Here is a 23,007-nt window from a genome sequence, read left to right on the forward strand (position 1 = left end):
GGACCAAATCCGATACTCCCTTCGAGAGTTATCGTGCGCACCAAACAGCCAGACAGGCAGACATCGCTAGATCGACGCCAAATGTCGTGAAACTGATTTAATATTTGATTTAGGCAAATATTGAAAAATAACCTCGGGGTAAAGACATTGAAATTCCAAAAAGTGCAAGAACTTATACCGCAACAGAAAGAAAATAGACCCAAAAGAGCTAAAGAGTTGCTTCGCTTGGTCGCAAGTAGTGAACTGTCGAATTTGGTTTTCTCCGATGAGAAAACATTCGTAGTCCAGCAGTTTGTATTGAAGTATCCAGTACGAACTTCATTCGAAGTTTGAAACAATCCCGGTAAATAATGTCGCTAAAATCATCAAAATATCGAATATCGGGGGGTACCGTTATATAGGGGCTATACGAAGGCGTGAACCTACACAGATTATTTTCTGTCTTAGGCTGTAGTATCCATTACGAACTTCAAATGCCAAATTTTTGTAATTACGCTATCTTTCGAACGAATTGAGATAGAAGGCTAAAATTTTGCACACGTGCTTATATTTCCAGTAGGCAGATTAAGTTCGTAAATGGGCCATATAGGTCCACGTTTTCATATAGCCCCCATATATAAGTACCTCCCGATATTCGGTATTTTGCTGATTTTAGCGACATTATTCAACGGAATTGTTTCAACTTTGGTATTTGAAGTTCGAAATGGATACTACAGTCTATGACAGACAATTATCTGTGCAGGTCCACGTCTTCGTATAGCCCCCATACAACGGTACCTCCTGATATTCGGTATTTTGATGATTTTAGCGACATTATTCACAGGAATTGTTTCAAATTTAATATTTGAGATTCGTAATAGACATGACAGAAAATTGTCTGTGCAGGTCCACGTCTTCGTATAGCCCCCATATAACGGTACCTCCCAAACTTCGGTATTTTGATGATTTTAGCGTCATTATTTAACGGAATTGTTTCAAATTACGTATTTAGAGTTCGTAATGGAAACTACAGTCTGTGACAGAAAATTGTCTATACAGGTACAGGTCTTCGTATAGGTACAATACCCACCGAAATTTTTTGAGATATCGTATTTGGCGTTCGTAATGGATGCTATAGCCTGTGACAAAAAATTGTCTATGCTGGCCCAGTTCTTCGCACAGCTCCGATATAACGGTACCACCGTATATTTCAAGTTTCGAATTTGAATATGGTAATGGCATATGACAAACAAGGCCTATGTAGGTCCACGTCGTTAGACCCCAATATAACGGTTATATTAGGTATTTTTAAAATTTTAAGAGCATTTTTTAAGGACTTTATTTTTTGAAAATTTCCAATTCGTTCCAAATGGTGGAGGGTATTCAAAGTTCGGACCGGCCGAACTTACTGCTTTTTAAGTTGTTTCATCTCACTTTTTAATGTGTGTTTTTGATCAGCATACAATTCTAAGTCGACTTAACGATGTCCATCCGTCAAAATACAGTCCACATTCTTCGATGTAATCTCTAATTTCAATCTAGCTAACTTTACTGCGGGTTTTATATCTTTTGCAGATTTTATTTCTTCTCCATAGTGTAGGGTACAACAGCCTCAACCCACACGAACTGAAATCGAATTGAACTTGTTCCACACAACAAATCATCCATCGTATGCGCATTGCCGTTCCCATAATTACATAGTCACTTACAAAGAGTAACCTGCTAGTAGTTAAGACTTTTTGCAAATATAAACCCAAATGTATATTTTTTATAGAGCAACAACTACAACCGTTTAAAACATACAACATGTATTAACCAAAAATAATGAAACAACATAATGTCTGTACCATACACCACATTCCACCATCATACATGTATACATGTATGTATGATGGTACATCTTATGTATTTTGTGTGGTTGTAAGTAAAGTGTCTAAAGATGCTGTCTATCCGTCTGACATGTCAGGGGCAAAAGAGTGGCGAAACTGGGTACCTAGCCTTACCACCAACTCCCGTTGGGTCTTCTTCGCATCGAATGCAAGAAATGTGGCTAAAAACGTCCGAAACATAAAAATTGGCAATAAATCGGCAATGCTGCTAACAATGTATTGCAAACGAGTTTATTAAATATTATGGACAGTAATTGTTGGGATGTTTTTTTTTTCGGTCTCGGGTAATGTTTAAGCAGAGCTCATGGCAGACACTCAAGTATCCTCTTCAGCTGTAGTTGAAAAGGCGACAAAAAAGAAACTCAGCTGTGTTTTGTTTCTTGGCAAGGTCACAAAAAATTCTTTTTGGTTTTATTTGCAAATACACCGGTGATTTCATTAACATAGCTGGCATAGTTTTTTGTTTTGTTTTTTTTTTTTTTTTTGCTGATTTTGGAACAGTGGGTGCCTGTTTGTTTTAATTAAAACGAATAACATTTATGGGAATTTTAAATAAATAAACAATTTAATAGTTTTTCGTTTTTTTTTATATTTCAACCAAACAAATTTGTTTTGATTCATACTAATTGACCCAAATGGTTGGCCAAAATTGGCCAAACAAAAATTGATTATAAATTCCATATTTGCCACGAATAGACTTCCTCATATCAATGTGTAAAAATAAACATATTTACCCTTGGTAAAAAGATGTTAAGTAGCGGTTTTTTGGTGAAATGTATTTGGAAATGTTATACACCTATGACCAAATGCGAGATCATATTATGTTATAAATTTATTTTAATAAAGAATTTGGAATTTCCTAAATTAATTTTTTTGTCATACTCGTAATTTTGAAGGCTTGCCATTCTGTTTGTGGTAATTCCAAATCATTCATTAGATCCAAAGTAATGTATACATTCTTGATTGGTGCTAAGGCTAAGGCGACCCGACGATTGTAGTGACCACGTAACTTAGAAATTTCACTTCCTTGTTTGAACTCTGGAGTAGTTCGATAAAGACCACCAATACTAAATATTTTTATTCTATTGTAGCATTTACCAACGATAAAGGAAATAATTTGGTTTTTCGTGCCACTTACAACACTTTAAATATTTTTTATTAGGTATTCAGATGGGTAGAATTTTGTATTTCAAATATTTGCACAAAAGTTCGGTACTTGTAAAACCTTGAAGAAAATCATTGAAAAACTGAAATTTCCATTTATTATTCAGCCGTTAAGATGAAACATTAGCAAGTAAAAAAGGTGTAAGTTCGGCCGGGCCGAACTTTGAATACCCTTCACTATTTGCAACGAATTTGCCAATTTTCAAAAAAAAAAATAAAATCCGTTAAAAATTTTGTTATAATCTTAAAAGTATCGAATGTAGCCGTTATATTAGGATCTATACGACGACATGGACCTGCACAGGCAATTTTTATCATAAGCCTTTTTTAATATTCAAATGCGAAACTTGAAGAAAAAAAATTGTGAATAATGTAGCTAAAATCATCAAAATTCCGAATGTCGGAAGATACCTGTATAGGGGGGGCTAAACGAATACGTGAACCTGCACAGACAATTTTCTGTCTTAGGCTGTAGAATCCATTTCGAACTTAAAATATGAAATTTGAAACAATTCCGGTTAAGAATGTCGCTAAAATCAACAAAGTACCGAATATAGGGAGGTACAGTTATGTGGGGGCTATACCAAAACGGGGACCTGCACAGACAATTTTCTGTCATAGGCTGTATCTATTGCCAACTTCGCTAAAATCATCAAAATACCGAATATCGGAGGTTATCGTTAATAGGGGCTATACGAAGACGTGGACCTGCACTGTATTCATTTCGAACTTCAAATACTAAATTTTAAATAGTTCCGGGGAATAATGTCTCGAAAATCATCAAAATATTCAATATCGGGTGGTACAGTTATATGGGGGCTATACGAAGACGTGGATCTACATGACTCATTTTTTGTCTTGGAATGTAGTATCTATACGAACTTCAAATACCAAATTTGAGACAATTCCGGTAGATAATGTCGCTAAAGTCATAAAAATACCGAATATCGGTAGGTACCGTTATAAGGTGGCTATACAAAGACGTGGACGTACATGGCTCATTTTCAATACCAAAAGTCCTGCAGACGTAATACACATTTGAGTAAAATTTTATCAACCTACTTCATTTCGTTCGGAAGCTAGAGTGATTTCCACAGACGGACAGACGGACGGACATTGCTAAATCGACATAGAATTTTATGCTGATCAAGAATATATATACTTTGTGGGGTCTAAAATGTTACAAACGGAATGACAGACTTAATATACCCTCCATATTGTATAAAAAGACTAAAACGCTCCACGGTTTTGTATAGAACCTTTATATCTCTCTATGATTCTATGTATGTCCATTTCGAATAGCTATATCGGTCCAAGATATTGCTCAGACAGAAAATTTCCTTTATGGATCCAGGGATTTGTATGGCCGCCACTCAATGTTAGATAACTTGATTATTTTCCACATTTTTTTTAATGAATTGTATAGAATGCAGAATTAAAATTCTTAATAAGGGTCTGTGTATGAAAATATTTTATATAGCTTCCGCCTATTAAAATATCGATATTTGGTATTTTAATGATTTTAGCCACATTTTTCAATCGAAAAGTTTGATATATTATATTTGAAATTCCTCCAGCTGGCAGACAGTATTATACGTAGGTCCATATATTGGCCCCTACAATGGTGCCTATCGCTATTCAGTATTTGCACCTGGTTTGGACTATATCCAATACTTCCTCCTATAAAAGTTTTTGAGTTAAAATCTTTTTGACCAGCATAAAATTCTATGTCGATTTAGATGTTTGTCTGTCCATCTGTGGAAATAACTCTAGCTTCTGAACAAGTGAATTCTTGATAGATTTCTTTTCGTATAGCCCTTATATAACGGTAGTGGCTTCCCTTATAAATGAAATATCCTGGCAAAAAACTTTCCATGTAGGTCCAAGTTTTGGTGTAATCTCCACACAGGGTGAGATAAAAAAACTGCAACAAAGTCAAACGCCATTATTTTACTTTTTTTAATTTTATTGAATTCGCATTGGTCACCTTTGTCACAAATTATGGCCTTCAAACGGCCAATGAAACCGTCACACGCCGACCGAATGTTGCTCTGCCCTATTTTGGCCCATTCTCGGCGATGGCTTGCTTGAGGTGATCGACACTTTGGTATTTTTTAGTGCCAACCTTGATTTTCAAAATACTCCAGACACTATAGTCCAACGGATTGGTATCCGGAGATTTTGGTGGCCATTGTGAGCTGGGGTGAGCGAGGAACCTCATTTTGTAACCATTCTTTAGTGGCGTGTGTCGAGTGCGATATTGCTGAGTCCTGTATGAATGTCCAACGTCTGCGGCCAAAAAGTGTTGCTTGCCCACAGTTTTAATACACCCTCCAAAATATTTTCGCGATAATATTCGGCATTTATTTTGATGCCACGATCGAATAATACGAACGAAGAGCGACCATCGGATGTTATGCCGGCCCACCCACACCATCACCATGGCAGGAGCTTAAGTTCTGGTGGCCAACCGAAGATGCACATTTTCAGCTGACCTCTTTGGCAAGGAATGTTTTCTCATCGGAGAAAACCAAATTCGGCAGTTCACCACTTTCGGCCAAGCGAAGCAACTCTTCTTTACTTTTCGAACCATTTCTGCTGATGTTGTTGATTTCTTCTCTACACGTCCTTAACGTCGGGCTACGCTACCAGTATGACGGTAACGAGCGATGGTACGAGACACAATAGATTTATTAACATTTAAATAGAGTGCTGGAGTGCTCTAACGATAGCCACTTGTTATTTTCCAGCCAAATATAAAGAAATCACACTATCACGCTTAAATTTCATCACGAATAACTTTTTTTTTTTGGAAAATTCTCACCCAAATGCTTTTGTACGCTTGTAAACAATATAATGAACTGTCACTGGAATAACTTTAACAGCTGTCAGACGAGTGGCTTAGAAATGACATCAGTCCGTAGTTGGTTGCAGTTTTTTCATCTCATCCTGTATATACAAATCTGAAATGATCTCGATTTTGGCAAAGATATTTCTAAGCTGTATTTGAAATTTCTTCCCATATATCGTTGTTGTGGAGCATATTACGGCTATGAGGGAATAAAATAACTAATCAGTTATTAAATACATATATTTGGGAGCCATAGCTATATCTGAACCGATTTTCCTTATATTTTCATTTTGATCGCATGTGCCGAATTTCATCCTATTTGGGTGCACAGTAAAAGACAAATCAGACGACGATATTTATGGGAGCTATATCTTAACTTTAACCGATTATCACCACTAGGGTCCGACTTGACTAAAAAAAATGAACTGTACAAAATTTCATCCCGAATTAAATGTCAACTGTATATTGTTTACAAAAATACATGGACAAACGGACGCACGAACGGACATATCTGCAGATTGACTTAGAATGTGATTTTTTGCAGATCATTTAAATAAATTATGGGTCTATCTCGCTTATAAATAAATGCCAAGATACCCTGACCACAGCGTGGTGTAGAGTATACAATTTGTTGATAGTATCCAGTTTGTAGATCAAAACCTTAAAGTGTTTCTGGTTCTTAGGACAAACAATTTGGATTTGAGCGAACCGATAGAGCTTAAATCCTTAAAATTGGAAATAAGATTACTTTGCATTGTAGGAATATTGTACAATTGTAGAATGAACATAAGATTTGAGTGAACCGATAGGACTGGAATCCTGATATTGGGAAATACGATTTCTATTGGAATGTATAATGTGGAAAATGTGTACTTAATGATACTTACATTTGTACAAAATGAAATTATGGTGAACCGATAGAGCTGGAGTTCTGAAATTTTAAAATAACATTTCTATGCGATTGTATGGTTGAGGTATGGACGTAGTTTTGGAAATTTAGAGTGTAGGATTGGGGTATGTATGAAATTTGAAATGAGGGTTACTATTGGAGTATGGAATCGGGGTATATAGGAACTTTTGGAAATTCGTAATAAACGGTACTATATTTAGTACAATTTGATACTGGGTGAACATATCGTGCTTAAAATCTGAAATTTTGTATTAGGGGTCGCGGTTAATGTGGAGGTGGTTTCGGATATTTGTACTATAATTTTACGATCCTAATTTATTGTTGGGTCGGAGTCCTCAAATTTGCATAGAGGTCTCTGGAATTGAGATATGAAGGTGGTTTTGGAAATGTGTGGTATAATTGTACGAAAAATACTAAGTAGTACAAATTTTGGTATTAGTTGAAGGGATAATGATTAAATTCTTAAATATGATATTTTTATACCCTACAACACTATGTGTTGGGAGTATTATAAGTTTGATTGGGCCAAATATTATGTAACACCTCGAAACATTGGTTTCCCACATAGGAAAGTATATATGGATCTTCCTATCTCGCCGAGCTGGGTCGATCTAGCTATGTATGTCCGTCCGTCTGTCCATGTCAATTTGTAATCACTCTACAGGTCGCAATTATGGCCCGATCTTCACAAAATTTAGAATGTAGGTGGGGTTAAGGTCAGAATAGAACCCTATTTCTTTTGGAGATGATCGCAAAAACTGAAAATTTCCTGATTCTTCAGTTGCTCTACAGGTCGCAATTATAGACCAATCGACGCGGAAGTTAGCATGACGCTAGAGCTTAGGGCTGGGCAGAAGCCTTCCAATTTTGATGGTCATCGGGTAATATTTAGTGGGTGAAGTAGGGCATAACATTTGGGTTAAATAATAGTCAAAATTTCCATTAAACCGCGAATATTTTTAATACCGGCGAAATCACAAATAGACGAACAGGTCAATTCTGACCGTGTCGTAGATGCCGATAGTTGATATATCGGATATATAGCGAAATATATTCAATATGTATATACAAATGCAAGGGATGTTAGCTAGAATTCTTTTATTCACAAGAATGGCTGGACCGATTTTGACAAATTTTGTCAATTCAGAATGCCCTCTTGGCATAAAGTTATAAAATCTAAAAAAATCGCATAAAAAGATGCCAATAATGATATATTTACGGGTTGAAATGGATCAAAAAAAGAAAAAAAATTCTGATCGCACAATTGAAGCCACGCCTGAGAAGAGAGTTAAGGACAGGGATAAATTCTAGGATTTTGGATGACCATTGGATTATATTTATCTGTAAAATGGACCACAATAACTAACAGCCTGTTCAAAATGCTAAGGGTAATATCTGGGCAGTTCTCCGTGACATAATTTCAAAAGCAAAATCTTCCATATTGTAGTGTTGTGGGGTATCACATGGTCGGCTCGCACGACTATAGCCTTTGCTTACTTGTTTTTTGATCAATTTTTCCTTGGCCTATAAGTGATAAAAAGTTTTGTTTATGGTAAGAAGTGTCAAAAGAAGAAATATTCTACACAAATTTCAGTATTAATAATTATAAATCCCAGAATGAACCCTCTGGAATACCCTCCACCAGGAGGTAAAGAAATTTTCAAAACAAAAAAAATCTTAAACAAGTAAAAAAGCAGTAAGTACGGCCGGGCCGAACTTTAAATACCCTCCACCATTTGGAACGAATTAGAAAATTTTCAAAAAAAAAAAAATTCAATAAAAATTCTTTTAAAATCTTTAAAATATCTAATATAGGAAGGTGCCGATATATGGGGGGATATACGATATTGTGGACCTATAAAGACAAATCTATGTCTGCGTGTAAAGTACTCACAAGGAACTCCATGTGTGGATTTTCAGGTAATACGATTGGAAAATGTGGCTAAAATCATCAAAATACCGAATATCGCGGGGTACCGTTATATGGGAGCTATACGTTATCGTTAACCTATATAGAGAATTCTCTGTCGGTGGGTAAAGTGCTCACAAAGAACCCCTTGTGACCATTCCGTTGAAAAATATGGCTAAAAACATCAAAATACCGAATATCGGGGGTACCGTTATATGAGGGCTATACAATATCGTGGATCTATATAGATCATTCTCTGCCGAGGTATAAAGTACCCACAAGGAGCTCCTTGTGTGGATTTTCAAACAATTCCTATGAAAAATGTGGGTCAAATCATAAAATACCGAATATCGGGGGGTACCGTTATATGGGGGATATACGATATCGTGGACCTGTATAGACAATTCTCTCTCAGGGGGTGAAGTACTCACAAGGAACTACTTGTGTTGATTTTAAGACAATTCCATTGAAAAGCGTTGCTAACATCATCAATATACCGAATATTGGAGGTTACAGTTATATGGGGGATATACGATATCGTGGACCTATATAGACACTTCATTTTGAGGCGGTAAAATGCCCACAAGGGACTCCTTTTGTGGATTTTCAGACAATTCCGTTGAAAAATGTGGGTAAAATCATCAAAATACCGAATATCGGGGGGTACCGTTACATGGGGGCTATACGATATTGTGGACCTATATAGATAATTCTCTGCCGAGGTATAAAGTACCCACAAGGAACTCCTTGTGTGGATTTTCAGACAATTCCGTTGAAAAATGTGGGTAAACTCATCAAAATACCGAATATCGGGGGTACCGTTACATGGGGACTATACGATATCGTGGACCTATATGGACAATTCTCTGCCGAGGTAAAAAGTACCCACAAGGAACTCCTTGTGTGGATTTTCAGACAATTCCGTTGAAAAATGTGGGTAAAATCATCAAAATACCGAATATCGGGGGGTACCGTTATATGGGGGCTATACGATATTGTGGACCTATATAAATAATTCTCTGCCGAGTTATAAAGTACCCACAAGGAACTCCTTTTGTGGATTTTCAGACAATTCCGTTGAAAAATGTGGGTAAAATCATCAAAATACCGAATATCGGGGGGTACCGTTACATGGGGGCTATACGATATCGTGGACCTATATAAATAATTCTCTGCCGAGTTATAAAGTACCCACAAGGAACTCCTTTTGTGGATTTTCAGACAATTCCGTTGAAAAAATGTGGGTAAAATCATCAAATACTGAATATCGGGGGGTACCGTTATATGGGGGCTATACGATATTGTGGACCTATATAGATAATTCTCTGCCGAGGTATAAAGTACCCACAAGGAACTCCTTGTGTGGATTTTCAGACAATTCCGTTGAAAAATGTGGGTAAAATCATCAAAATACCGAATATCGGGGGGTACCGTTACATGGGGGCTATACGATATTGTGGACCTATATAGATAATTCTCTGCCGAGGTATAAAGTACCCACAAGGAACTCCTTGTGTGGATTTTCAGACAATTCCGTTGAAAAATGTGGGTAAAATCATCAAAATACCGAATATCGGGGGGTACCGTTACATGGGGGCTATACGATATCGTGGACCTATATGGACAATTCTCTGCCGAGTTATAAAGTACCCATAAGGAACTCCTTGTGTGGATTTTCAGACAATTCCGTTGAAAAATGTGGGTAAAATCATCAAAATACCGAATATCGGGGGGTACCGTTATATGGGGGCTATACGATATTGTGGACCTATATAAATAATTCTCTGCCGAGTTATAAAGTACCCACAAGGAACTCCTTGTGTGGATTTTCAGACAATTCCGTTGAAAAATGTGGGTAAAATCATCAAAATACCAAATATCGGGGGGTACCGTTATATGGGGGCTATACGATATCGTGGACCGATATAGCCCATCTTCGAACTTGACCTGCCTGCAGACAAAAGAGAGATCTGTGCAAAATTTTAGCTTCCTATCTTAATTCGTTTAGACTGTAGCGTGATTACAACAGACGGACAGACGGACGGACAGGGCTAAATCGTCTTAGAATTTTACGCTGATCAAGAATATATATACTTTGTTGGGTCTAAAATGATTATTTCGATGAGTTACAAACGGAATGACAAAGTTAATATACCCTCCATACCTTTTTTGGTGGAGGGTATAAAAATACAAAATATATGGAGTTACCGCTACATGTATCAGTATCAGTCGGTTTTGCGAGCAGATGTATACCCTCAGCCAATTCTCGATTATTTAAATATATTTCGACTTCAGTTATGATTACTCAAATTGTTGACCCTCTATGGCGTAGGTTTCGAAGGAATAGGCCAATATTGGCCATTTCTTATTTGATATAAATATAGCGGCGTGCCAGGTTTGTACTATATTGGTTAATTCCTTGGCTTTATATGATATATGTGATAATTTTTTGAAAATGTTAAAAAGTGCGTGAGGTACCAGATACAGTCGACCGAAGTATTTCATTTTTATACTTCATCTAATACATATATAAATATTGGTATTGGCAAAATTACCAGAATAACGAATAACGAATTTATATCCAATTTTATGCGAAATCTTAAATTCCATAACCATCTCATGGTTTCTGGTTGAGAGAAAAATTTAGATATAACAAATTGTAAAGAATCGCTGACTTGTTTTGCAAGTTATGACAGATAAAAGTATTGAAAATTCTAAACCCTTGTGAGTGAGGTACCAGCAGGGATTCGCAGATATACATCATCTTCACAACATATATTCTCTTAGCAAAAATTTACGTATGTATGAAATTTGAAGAGAGTTGGATTCTTATTTGGCTATCTTTGAGCGTTTTGTTTGTCAAAATCTTGAGCCCTATGTGGGAGAGGTATCAGAAGAAATTATCCGATCTCCACCATATTTATAACAGATCTTGTGTTAATGGAAATATTGAGATGTACCAAGTCTAAATCGATCGGAAGTTAATTTCGCATTTTTTAAGCTTGATGGATATTCAGCATTTTGTGGGGGAGCTAACAGAGGGAGTGGACCGATATATTCCTTTTTCGCACCAGATCTTCTGTTAGTAGAAATAATAGGATATGTGAAATATGAAAAGAACCGGATGCTACTTTCGGATTTTATTATCGTTTTGGTTATTCAAAACTTTAATCCTTTGTGGGGGAGGTTCCAGAAGAAATGGGCTCATCTCTACAATCTTTATAACATATCTTGTGTTAATAAAAATACTGAGATGTGCCAAGTCTGAATGGAATGGGATCATAATTTCGCGTTTTATGAGTTTCATGGATATTCATAATGTTGACCCTCTTTGGAGGAGGAACCAGAAGGAGTGGACCGATATATTCCAACTTCACACCAGACCATGGGTTAATAAATAATATTGGGATGTGTGAAATTTGAAGACAATTGAATTCTTATTTCACATTTTATAAGAGTTACAATTATTCAAATTTTGACCCTTTGTGGGGGAGGTACTAGACATTAAAACAAGAAGAGTATCGTTTAATGGGGTTATTCCGAAATATGCACTTCTATAAAATACTCATAATGTAATATATAAATCCGAATGTAATTTTCATAAAAACCATAGAACTGTGCAGAAAAATTGGGAAATATTTTTAAAAGTTTAAATTTTAACAAGTAAAAAAACATTAAATTCGGGATTTCCTATACCCTCCACCTTAGGGTAAAGGACACATTTTTATATAACAGTAAGACCGCTTGCATAATCCAGTAAAATTTATGAAAAAACCATAAAGTGAGTGAGGCCGTTATATGGGGCCATACCAAAACGGGAACCTCTATAAGCAATTTTATACTTCAAGGATTGTCATCTATCAAATCTTCTAAAATACCAAATTTGAAACAATTTCGTGGGTAAATGTGACTAGGATTATCAAAATACCGAATATTGGTGGATATAGTTATATGTGCGGTTTAGGAAAACGTGGAAATAAATATTCAATGTTCTGGCACCGGGCTAGAACCCATTATGAACTGCAAATACCAATTTTTATCAAAATATCGAATATCGGGAGGTACTGTTATATGGAGGCTAAACCAAAACGTGATTCTTTACATACAATGTTTCGCCATACGAGCTAGAACCCATTTGAACCACAAATACCAATTTTTAGGCAAATTCGTGGAAAAAATGTGGAAAACATCATCAAAATACCGAATATCGGGAGGTGGGGCCTTACAACAACGTGGCCGTATACTTACAATATTTCGCCACCGGAGCAAGAACCCATCATAAGCAACAACTTCCAATTTTTAGACAAATCCGTGAAAAAAATGTTACAAAAATCATCAAAATACCGAATATTGGGGGTACAGTTGTATGGGGGCATACCAAAAGGTTTTTCTTAAGAAATTCGGGTTCAAAAATTTATCATTTTGAATAAACTCCATCATGTGACCACTCTTTGGATTAGTATTTAGTTTTTGTCTGTTTAGCAGATCATTCGGGTCAAATATACGGGCATCCGTGCCCGTCCCCAAAAAAAAAAAACTGTTTTCCCGGAATCAGGAGACAAATACATACCCCTGGAAAAAATGTCAAAGATGTGCATTTTTGGAGTTAAGTCAATTTTTGGATAAATGCGGGTTTGTTTACTTTTTTAGAATTTTATAAATACATTTTCACGCTGTCCTTGGCAAAATATTTTCGAAATATATGTTAAATTTTGAAAACGTAAATTCCAAACAAAATCTCAAAACTGTTTGTTTTTTTTTTTTTTGCAACCATTGCAATAAGGGTGTTTGCAAATTTTAATAAACTGCAAGTGTTTTTTCATTCCTTTTGGCGAACTTAATAGTCCAACTGTGTCCAAAACATTAGTTTCAATTAAATACACACACACACATAAATCTAAACGAAATAATGCAATTTCTGTCAATGCCTTCAATGAATTGCAAAAAAAAATGACAACAACGAAATATAGGTAACAATGCAGGAGCCTTGATATCGATTTAAATAGCTCTGATAGCTTTGAATCAATAGATAATGTGTTATTTATGCCTTTAATTTGTATTGTTTCTTGATTTCTATTAATTTCGAACAATGGCTAACAACGGCAGCAACAACAACAACGGCGATGTTGAAGACGAAGACAATTTGGCTGCATGATTTCGGACATTCAATTGGCCAAATGGCCAAATTGAAGCCCAGCTCGATCTATGTATGTCTGTTGGATGACATGTCGTTTAATAGATCGTGTTTACGATGCCACTGCAATGCTACTGTGTCGTTGACAAACTGCCTGTTTGTCTGACCGACTGACTGACTGACGGTTTCATCAACAACAATGTACGATTTTCATGCACTTAAGTACGTGACTTAATCATGAATGTCAGGCGATAAACAAAAAATTAGCAGCCATAACGGTTTTCATACCCCCTGCCAAAAGTCAATCATTTCAAATTCATTTTTTTCGATTTTGGGTTTCTTGTTTTAGGGGAGACATCACCCAGGTGCTAGGCATGCGCACAATCGCAACTGATAAAGATCACCAAGACGACAACGATAATGATGATGATGTATGTAGTTTTTATTCACAAATCGATGCCAAATTTGTTTTTTTTTTAGTATTGTAATCAAAATAAATGAGAGTGGAAGAGATTTTGAAATCGCACGGACGACACCTGATGGAAGTTTATCAACAATGCATAGTTTGTGACACAATTTAGGGCATATCCCAAGTCACTATCCCTTTATAGAAATAAAGAGATGTTTTGGAGATGAAGAGATGAAAAGAGGGAGATATTTTTATAGTCAAACAAATCCTCCCATATAATAGAAAATGTTCCTCTCATAAAATAGCTGAAAGTCTTCTCCCAGTAGACATGAAGGTCTTCTCCTTGAAGAGTTGTAGGTCTTCTCATAAACGAGGTGCAGGTTTTCTCGTAGAAGAGATGAAAGTCTTCTCGCAGAAGTACTGAAGGCTTCCTCCTGGAAATGATAAAGGTCTTCTCGTAGAAATCTGAAAGTGAACTGGAGGTCTTCTCCCAGAAGAGCAGAAGGTCTTCTCACGGAAGAGCAGAAGGTCTTTTCGAACGGAAGGTAATCCCTTAAACTTGCTGAGTTTCTTCTCGTAGAAAAGCTGAGGGTATTCTCAAAAAAGAGCTGAAGGTCTTCATGTAGAAGAGCTGAAGGTCTCGTAAAGGAACTGAAGGTCTTCTCTTAAAATATGTGACAGTGTTCTCGTAGAAGAGCAGAAGGTTTCCCCTTGAAATGCTGAAGGTCTTCTCGTAGAAATCTGAAAGTGAGCTAATGGTCTTCTCATCGAAGAGCATGAGAAGGTCTTCTCATAGAAGACCAGAAAGAGATCTTCTCATAGAAGACCAAGTGAAGGTATTCCCATAGAAGACCAAGAAAAGGTCTTGCAACAGAAGACCAGGAGAAGGCCTTCTCATAGAAGAGCAGAAGAAGGTCTTCTCATAGAAGAGCAGAAGAAGGCCTTCTCATAGAAGAGCAGAAGAAGGCCTTCTCATAGACGAGCAGAAGAAGGCCTTCTCATAGAAGAGCAGAAGAAGGTCTTCTCATAAAAGAGCAGAAGAAGGCCTTCTCATAGAAGATCAGAAGAAGGCCTTCTCATAGAAGAGCAGAAGAAGGTCTTCTCATAGAAGAGCAGAAGAAGGTCTTCTCATAGAAGAGCAGAAGAAGGTCTTCTCATAGAAAAGCAGAAGAAGGTCTTCTCATAGAAGAGCAGAAGAAGGTCTTCTCATAGAAGAGCAGAAGAAGGTCTTCTCATAGAAGAGCAGAAGAAGGTCTTCTCAGAGAAGAGCAGAAGAAGGTCTTCTCAGAGAAGAGCAGAAGAAGGTCTTCTCAGAGAAGAGCAGTAGGTCTTCTCAGAGAAGAGCAGTAGGTCTTCTCATAGAAGACCAGGAGAAGGTCTTCCCATAGAAGAGGTCTTTTCATAGAAGACCAGGAGAAGGTCTTCCCATAAAAGACCAGTAGGTCTACTCAGAGAAGGCCAGAAGGTCTTCTCATAGAAGACCAAGAGAAGGTCTTCTCATAGAAGACCAGAGGCAGGTCTTCTCATAGAAGACCAGTTGCAGGTCTTCTCATAGAAGACCAGTTGCAGGTCTTCTCATAGAAGACCAGTTGCAGGTCTTCTCCTAGAAGACCAGTAGCAGGTCTTCTCGTAGAAGACCAGTAGCAGGTCTTCTCGTAGAAGACCAGTAGCAGGTCTTCTCGTAGAAGACCAGGAAAAGGTCTTCTCCTAGAAGTCCAGTAGCAGGTCTTCTCGTAGAAGACCAGGAAAAGGTCTTCTCCTAGAAGACCAGGAAATGGTTTTCTTCTAGAAGATCAAGAGGTCCTCTCTTAGAAGACCAAGAGGTCCTCTCTTAGAAGACCAAGAGGTCTTCTCTTAGAAGACCAAGAGGTCTTCTCTTAGAAGACCAAGAGGTCTTAGAAGGTCCTAGAAGACCAAGATGTCGTCTCTTATAAGACCAAGACGGCTTCTTTTAGAAAACCAGGAGTTCATCTCTTAGGAGGCCAGGAAATGTTCTGTTAAGCGACCAAAAGTTCATCTTTTAGTATCAACTCTTGGAAGATCAGTGGCTCCTCCTAAAAAATCAGAATGTCAAACTTTAGAAGACCGTTCTGTCTTCCAATTGGAATATCTTTTCATAGATGCCTGGAATGTCTTCTTATAGAAGACGGGATTTATGTTGAGTGCTTACCAAATTCCATTTTTGCAATATGACATTAAGATGATCGATTGATGCAACTGCTTCCAAACAATTATAAATGTGTTACAAACTCTCAAAATAACCACAAATCCTACAGTAACCTCCCCTTTCGAACACTCAATTACACACTGTGGATAAAACCTTCATTCACTGGATTTCAACAAACTTGTAATATTTTTTTTTTTTTTTAAGTTCGTCTACCGTAAAATGATTTGAGGCAGGTTAGTGTCAGCTTAAAACTTCAACACTCAATGTCGCCGTGGAGCACAATTTCAACAATCATCATCCGAAGCTAACAACACCATGTCCAAGTACTTTAATGAACTTCAATAGTCAACACACATACACACTCACACACACACACACATGTCCATGCACATGATTAATGATCATTAATTATGGTGGTGAAGAGACAATGAAAAGAAAGACAACAAAAATATCAAATAAGTATATATCGCCGTATGCAAAACAACAAATACTCCCGCTTTTTTTCTTCTTCTACCTCTTCAATTGCGATTCATTCATTGTTTCACCCAAAAAAACCGAAAAATGAAAGATATTTGTTTTTGAAGTTGCTGGCAAAAATCAAAAAAAAAAATAGAGTTGGAAATGGTGGAATATTAATTTGTTATCTCATGGGATTAAGCTATTAACAATCGACGGAATGACATACTTTTCGAGGTGTTAAATATTTCAGTTATCAATTACACTGCTTCACATTGTTTTGATAAATGTTCCACAACATGTTAGTCTAATTCAAAAAATTGAAATGAAAAATTTAGGCAAAGGCAAATCGAACGAAGATATACATAGGAGCTATATCCAAATATTAACCGATCTCGATAAAATTTAGCGAGGGTATTTCTGAGTTGTATTTGATATATTTCCCCAAATATCGTTGTTACACAGTGCATATTACAGCAGCATATGGGAGCTATATATATATCTGAACCGATTTCGATCAAATTTGGCATACTTATTTTCAGGTCCAATCTGATCCTACGTGCAAAATTCCATACTATTTGATATTACAAGTTTGGTGCACAATAAAAGGCAAATTGGACGAAAATATATATGGGAGCTATACAAACATTTTAACCGATTATCTTCAATTTCAATAGGGTTCGTCCTTAGGTCAAACAAATTATTTGTGGAAAATTTCATCTGAATAGGGCAATAAATACGACCTGTACTTTGTTTACCAAAATACATGGACAGACGGATGGACATGCATAAATCGACTCAGAATGTGATTCTATGCAGGAATTCCAAACTACTTCATATCTCCAACATCGACCACAATCATACATCTACAGCATATATTTCCAATACCACCTCCATATCTCAACAATATACACCAATTCTAACCCAAGCCCAAAAACTCAGAAACCTACGATCAATACAAAATGTTGTACCCCTTTCTACCTTATGTACTCTTGTAGTACTTATTTCCAAAAGTAATTCCAAATTTCAAAACCCCAGCTCCATAGGTTCAGCAAATTCAATTTATAACAAATTTAGTACTATTTAGTACACATAACTCTACCTTAAAACAAGCAATCTTATTTCCAAATTTCCGGATTCCAACCCTATCGGTTCACAAACATCAAAATTGTACCAAAATTAAATACGAATTTATACCTCTACACCTGAATCATACAATCCATAAAAATCTTATTGTTTAAGATCATATACTTTGTTGGATCTAAGCAGATTACTTTCGATGAGTTACAAACGGAATGATTTAATATACCCTCCACACTATGTATGTAAGGGGTATAAAAATAAATTGCATTGTGTTAGTCATTGATGTTCTCTGGAATGCGTAAACCGATTTTGTTCCTGCAAACTTCATACAGAAACTGACATCAATACCAAGGTTCATATCTACGTCAGTATCTGTATAATTCGTGAGTTACAGTCAAAAAATAAATATTTCAGTGATCCAATGCCCAGGCGAAGCGTCTGAAGCTAGAATCGTGAAATTTTGAGAAGACCTTATGGTCTTCGATAAAAAGACCTTCAGTTTATATGGAGGGATGTGATAAGGTTGCGTTTTATCCATACCACAAGTGCACTAAAAGATCCTAGACATCTAATGGGCAAACGGATGGGGCTTGAATTCTGAAATTCGGAATAAAGGTCACTGATGGGGTGTGGCATAGATGTAACAAATTCAAACTATAAATATAGGGATAGAGATATAATATGGACAGAATTAATATTAAAAAATATAACGTTTATATAAATGAAGGTTGTTTTATAATTGTGCACTATGGGAAGAACTGTAGTAAATGGTACTAAATTTGATATAGTTTGATTTTGGGTAAACGAATGGAGCCTTAAATTTGGAGGTGGTTACTAACTTCAAGCGTACGCAAAGTGCTCAATGATATTATATTTGAAACTGATCGGATAGTGCTCGAAATCTGAAAATTTCCACGGGCATCACAGATAGTTCGAAAGGCTGAGATTTGGAGAAAAGAAAATTAAATGCTAATAAATTATGTATTTGAAAGGGTTGAATTCTGGTCGGTGCCGTTGTAGCGATCTCACGTCAGATTTCAATAATGATATTTCAATATATTCTAAGGACCTTAAAAACGTATCATTATTTAAAAGTTATAGCAAGTACCGATTGAGAAGGAAACCTTTATTTATTTTATGTTTATATAGTCAATTTTCAATACAAAAGTAAAAAAACATTAAGTTCGGCCCGGCCGAACTTTTAATGCCCTTCACCTTAGGGTAAAGGAAACATTTTTATATAAAAGTATCTGAATTCAAGCGTGTTTCACTTTAAACTTCATAAATTTATCAAAAAAGCATAAAGTGAGTGAGGCCGTTATATGGAGCCATGCCAAAACGGGAACCTCTAAATTTTGTACTTCAAGACAATTTTACACTTCAAGGATTGTCATCTATCAAATCTTTTAAAATACCAAATTTGAAACAATTATGTGGGTAAATGTGACTAGGACTATCAAAACACCGAATATCGCTACGTATTTTTATATGTGCGTTATAGGAAAACGTGGAACTAAATATTCAAAATTCTGCAACCGGGCTAGAACCCATTATGAATTAAAAGTACCAATTTTTATCAATATATCAAATATTGGCAGGTACCGTTATGTGGGGGCTATACCACAACGTGAACCTACACATACAATGTTTTGCCACACAAGCTACAACCCATTACGAACTACAAATACAAATTTTTGGACAAATCCTTTTAAAAATGTGTTAAAATCATGAAAACACCGAATATAGGGAGGTACCCTTCAATGGGGGCTATACCAAAACACAGAGCGATACATACAATGTTTCGCCACCGGAGCTAGAACCCAATATAACCTACAAATACCAATTTCGAAAGAAATCCATAAAAAAATGTGGCAAAAATCATCAAAATACCGAATATCGGCTGGTACCGTTATGTGGGGGCTATACCAAAACACAGACCTATACATACAATGTTTCGCCACACCAGCATGAACACATTATGACCTACAAATACCAATTATTATACAAATCCGTGGAAAAACGTTGCAAAAATCACGCTCTACGTCAAATAATGTGGGCTGTATCGTGATTTCAACAGACAGAAGGACAGACAGACGGACATCGTTAAATCGACTTAGAAATTTATGCTGATTATGAATATATATACTTTATGGGGTCTACGATGAATATTTAGGGATGTTACAAACGGAATGACAAAGTTAATATACCCTCCTTTCAAAGGTGGAGGGTATAAAGACAGGTCTGAGTAAAATCAGCTACTTCATTTGGAACGGATGCTAGAGTGATTTCCACAGACGGACAGGCACAGTTAAATCGACATAGAAATTCAGGTTCAGATAGGTCCACTTTTTGGTACAACCCTTAAATAAAGATACCCTGTGATTTCAGTTACTGATTTTACTCATATTTACCAATCACAAATTTTTAGATTTTATTTTTAAGATTTTAGGTACAATATTATCTGAAATTCCTTAAAATTATTAGAAGTTCCTAATAGATACTACGGCCTGTGGCGGAAAATTGTCTATGCAGATCCAGGTCTTCGTATAACCCCGATAAAACGGTACCTGTCTATATCCGGTATTTTGATGATTATAGCTACATCATCACAGGATTTTTTTTTTTTAAATTTCGTATTTGAATATTGTAATTTCTTATGACAAAGGTTACCTATGCAGGCCCATGTCGTCGTATAAACCCCAATATAATGGCTATATTCTGTATTTTTGAATTTGAATAGAATTTTAACGGATTTTATTTATTTATTTATTTTTTTTATACTCTCCACCATACTATGGAGGGTATATTAACTTTGTCATTCCGTTCGTAACTCCTCGAAATACTCATGTCAGACCCAACAAAGTATATATATTCTTGATCAACGTAAAATTCTAAGTGGATGTAGCGATGTCCGTCTGTCTGTGTAATCACGCTATCTTTCGAATGAATTGATATAGAAGACTAAAATTTTGCACGCATGTATATTTTGCCAGTAGGCAGGTTAAGTTCGTAAATGGGCCATGTAGGTCCAAGTTATCATATAGCCTCCTTATAACGGCACCTCCCTATATTTGGTATTTTGATGACGTTAGCGACATTATTTAACGGTATTTTTTCAAATTTGGTATTTGAAGTTCGAAATGAATACTACACCTTAAGACAGAAAATTGTTTGTGCAGGTCCACGTCTTCCTATAGCCCCCATATAAGAGTACCTCCCAATATTCGGTATTTTGATGATTTTACCGTCATTATTCACCAGAGTTGTTTCAAATAACGTATTTGGAGTTCGCTATGAGAACTACAATCTGTGACAGAAAATTGTCTATATAGGTCCAGGTCTTCGTATAGGCCCCATATATCAGTACCTCCCTATATTCGGTATTTTGACGATTTTAGTTACAATACCCATCTAAATTTTTTGAGATGTGGTATATGAAGTTCGTAATGGATGCTGCAGCCTGTGACAGAAAATTGTCTACGCTCGTCCAGGTCTTCGCACAGTCTCGATATAACGGTACGCTACATTATTCACTGTTTATTTCAAGTTTCGAGTTTGAATATGGTAATGGATTATGACAAACAATGCCTATGTAGGTCCAAGTCGTATGGACCCCAATAGACGGCTATATTTGGTATTTTTAAAATTTTAACAGCATTTTTTAAGAATTTTGTTTTTTGAAAATTTCCAAATTCGTTCTAAATGGTGGATGGTATTCAAAGTTCGGCCCGGCCGAACTTACTGCTCTTTTACTTGTTCTAATTGCGAATATATCGAATTCTAGCACTGAGTTTCACTTCAATTTCCATACAATGAATAAGTATTTCATAACAAGTAATATTTAATATGTTTATTATGAACCCAATATTTTCCTTCCAACATTTATGCTTCACATTCCACGATTTACATTACCATTTTTTTTTTGCTGATCCAAAAAAATTGTATACAAAAAATCCTTTTATGGGATTATATTTCATTCAACCACAAAATATGAACCAAACAGTAAACAACTTGTGTAAATAAAACAAAATACGAAGAATTACCATCCAACCATCAGACACAACCGTATGCTGCCCCTGACCTATCCCAAATGAAATGAAGTTGATGTTGGATCTCTGAAAAAAAGTGTTAAGTTTAAGCTGAAAACTGCTCCATCATTTGCCCGAAGTGTGAGAGTATGTGTGTGAGCGGGCCATCATCACACACAACTCTCGGACACTTCGGTTTGGAAACCTACCTCAATGATGGTTGGTTGGTTGCATTGAGAGCTTTGGTTGGCGCGCAATGCTGGAGTAAGACACACATTTCATTTCCTTCTGTTGGCGCTCATGTTTTACCGGCCCAACACTTGAGTCTTCGTGTGTGTGTGAGAGTATGCGTGTCATCAAAACTGAGAGTGAGTTTTGTTTTGGTTTGTTTTCGGAATTCACAAATCGAATCCGAATTCAAGCTTTATACAAATTTACAAAGGGGGCCTGATGTTTCGTGTTGCTGTTTCAGTTTCGGTTTCATTTTCGTTTTAAAACTTATTTTGGCATTTTCAGTTTCAACAATGTTGTTGCTTTTGTTTTCGGCTTCCATTGCGGCTCAGCGTTGTTGTTTACGACGATGATGATGATGATGATGGGCCACCAGCTGGCTTAGCTTGACGGGCTAACTGACTCTTTCGGGGCTCTGTGATGATCATGACGTCGTCGCCAACCACGACGATGATCATTTCCCAAAATATAAATAGATCTGCAGTGGTGAAATGTGGGTAGTTATATTAGAAGACCTCAACAGAGGCAGTCATACATTTGGTGCTAAATACACATTAAACGCGTCCACATAGCGGGGGGATTACAAATATGAGATCCCTACAATTATTGGTGGGTGTTGAAAGTGAATTTGAATATTAAAAAAAATAATTACAAACATAACAACTAAACATGAAACTGAAACATTAAAATATGGATAATTTTTAAATAACTGTGAAACATACAAAATGGCTCAAAATTAAACAATGTGAAAACTAAAATTAACAAACTCAAAAAATGCACATTAAAATATATAAATT

The 23,007-nt window shown here is 36.3% G+C and overlaps 1 protein-coding gene across 2 annotated transcripts in view; it reads left to right on the forward strand.

The window, feature by feature from the left end:
- Nucleotides 1-23,007, forward strand: part of LOC101889846 (uncharacterized) — a 53,186-nt gene that overhangs the window by 20,437 nt on the left and 9,742 nt on the right. Inside the window, exon 1 of one of the 2 annotated variants that reach the window (XM_011297966.3) lies at nt 22,793-22,819. The exons of the other annotated variant lie outside the window; for it this stretch is intronic. Coding sequence (XP_011296268.1) covers nt 22,799-22,819 — 21 coding nt within the window. The 5' untranslated portion in view covers nt 22,793-22,798. Of the gene's footprint in view, nt 1-22,792; nt 22,820-23,007 lie in introns of those variants that run through there. 2 annotated transcript variants of the gene reach the window in all.

This window comes from Musca domestica, unplaced genomic scaffold, assembly GCF_030504385.1.
Source record: "Musca domestica strain aabys unplaced genomic scaffold, Musca_domestica.polishedcontigs.V.1.1 16, whole genome shotgun sequence".
NCBI classification, from domain to species: Eukaryota; Metazoa; Arthropoda; class Insecta; order Diptera; family Muscidae; genus Musca; species Musca domestica.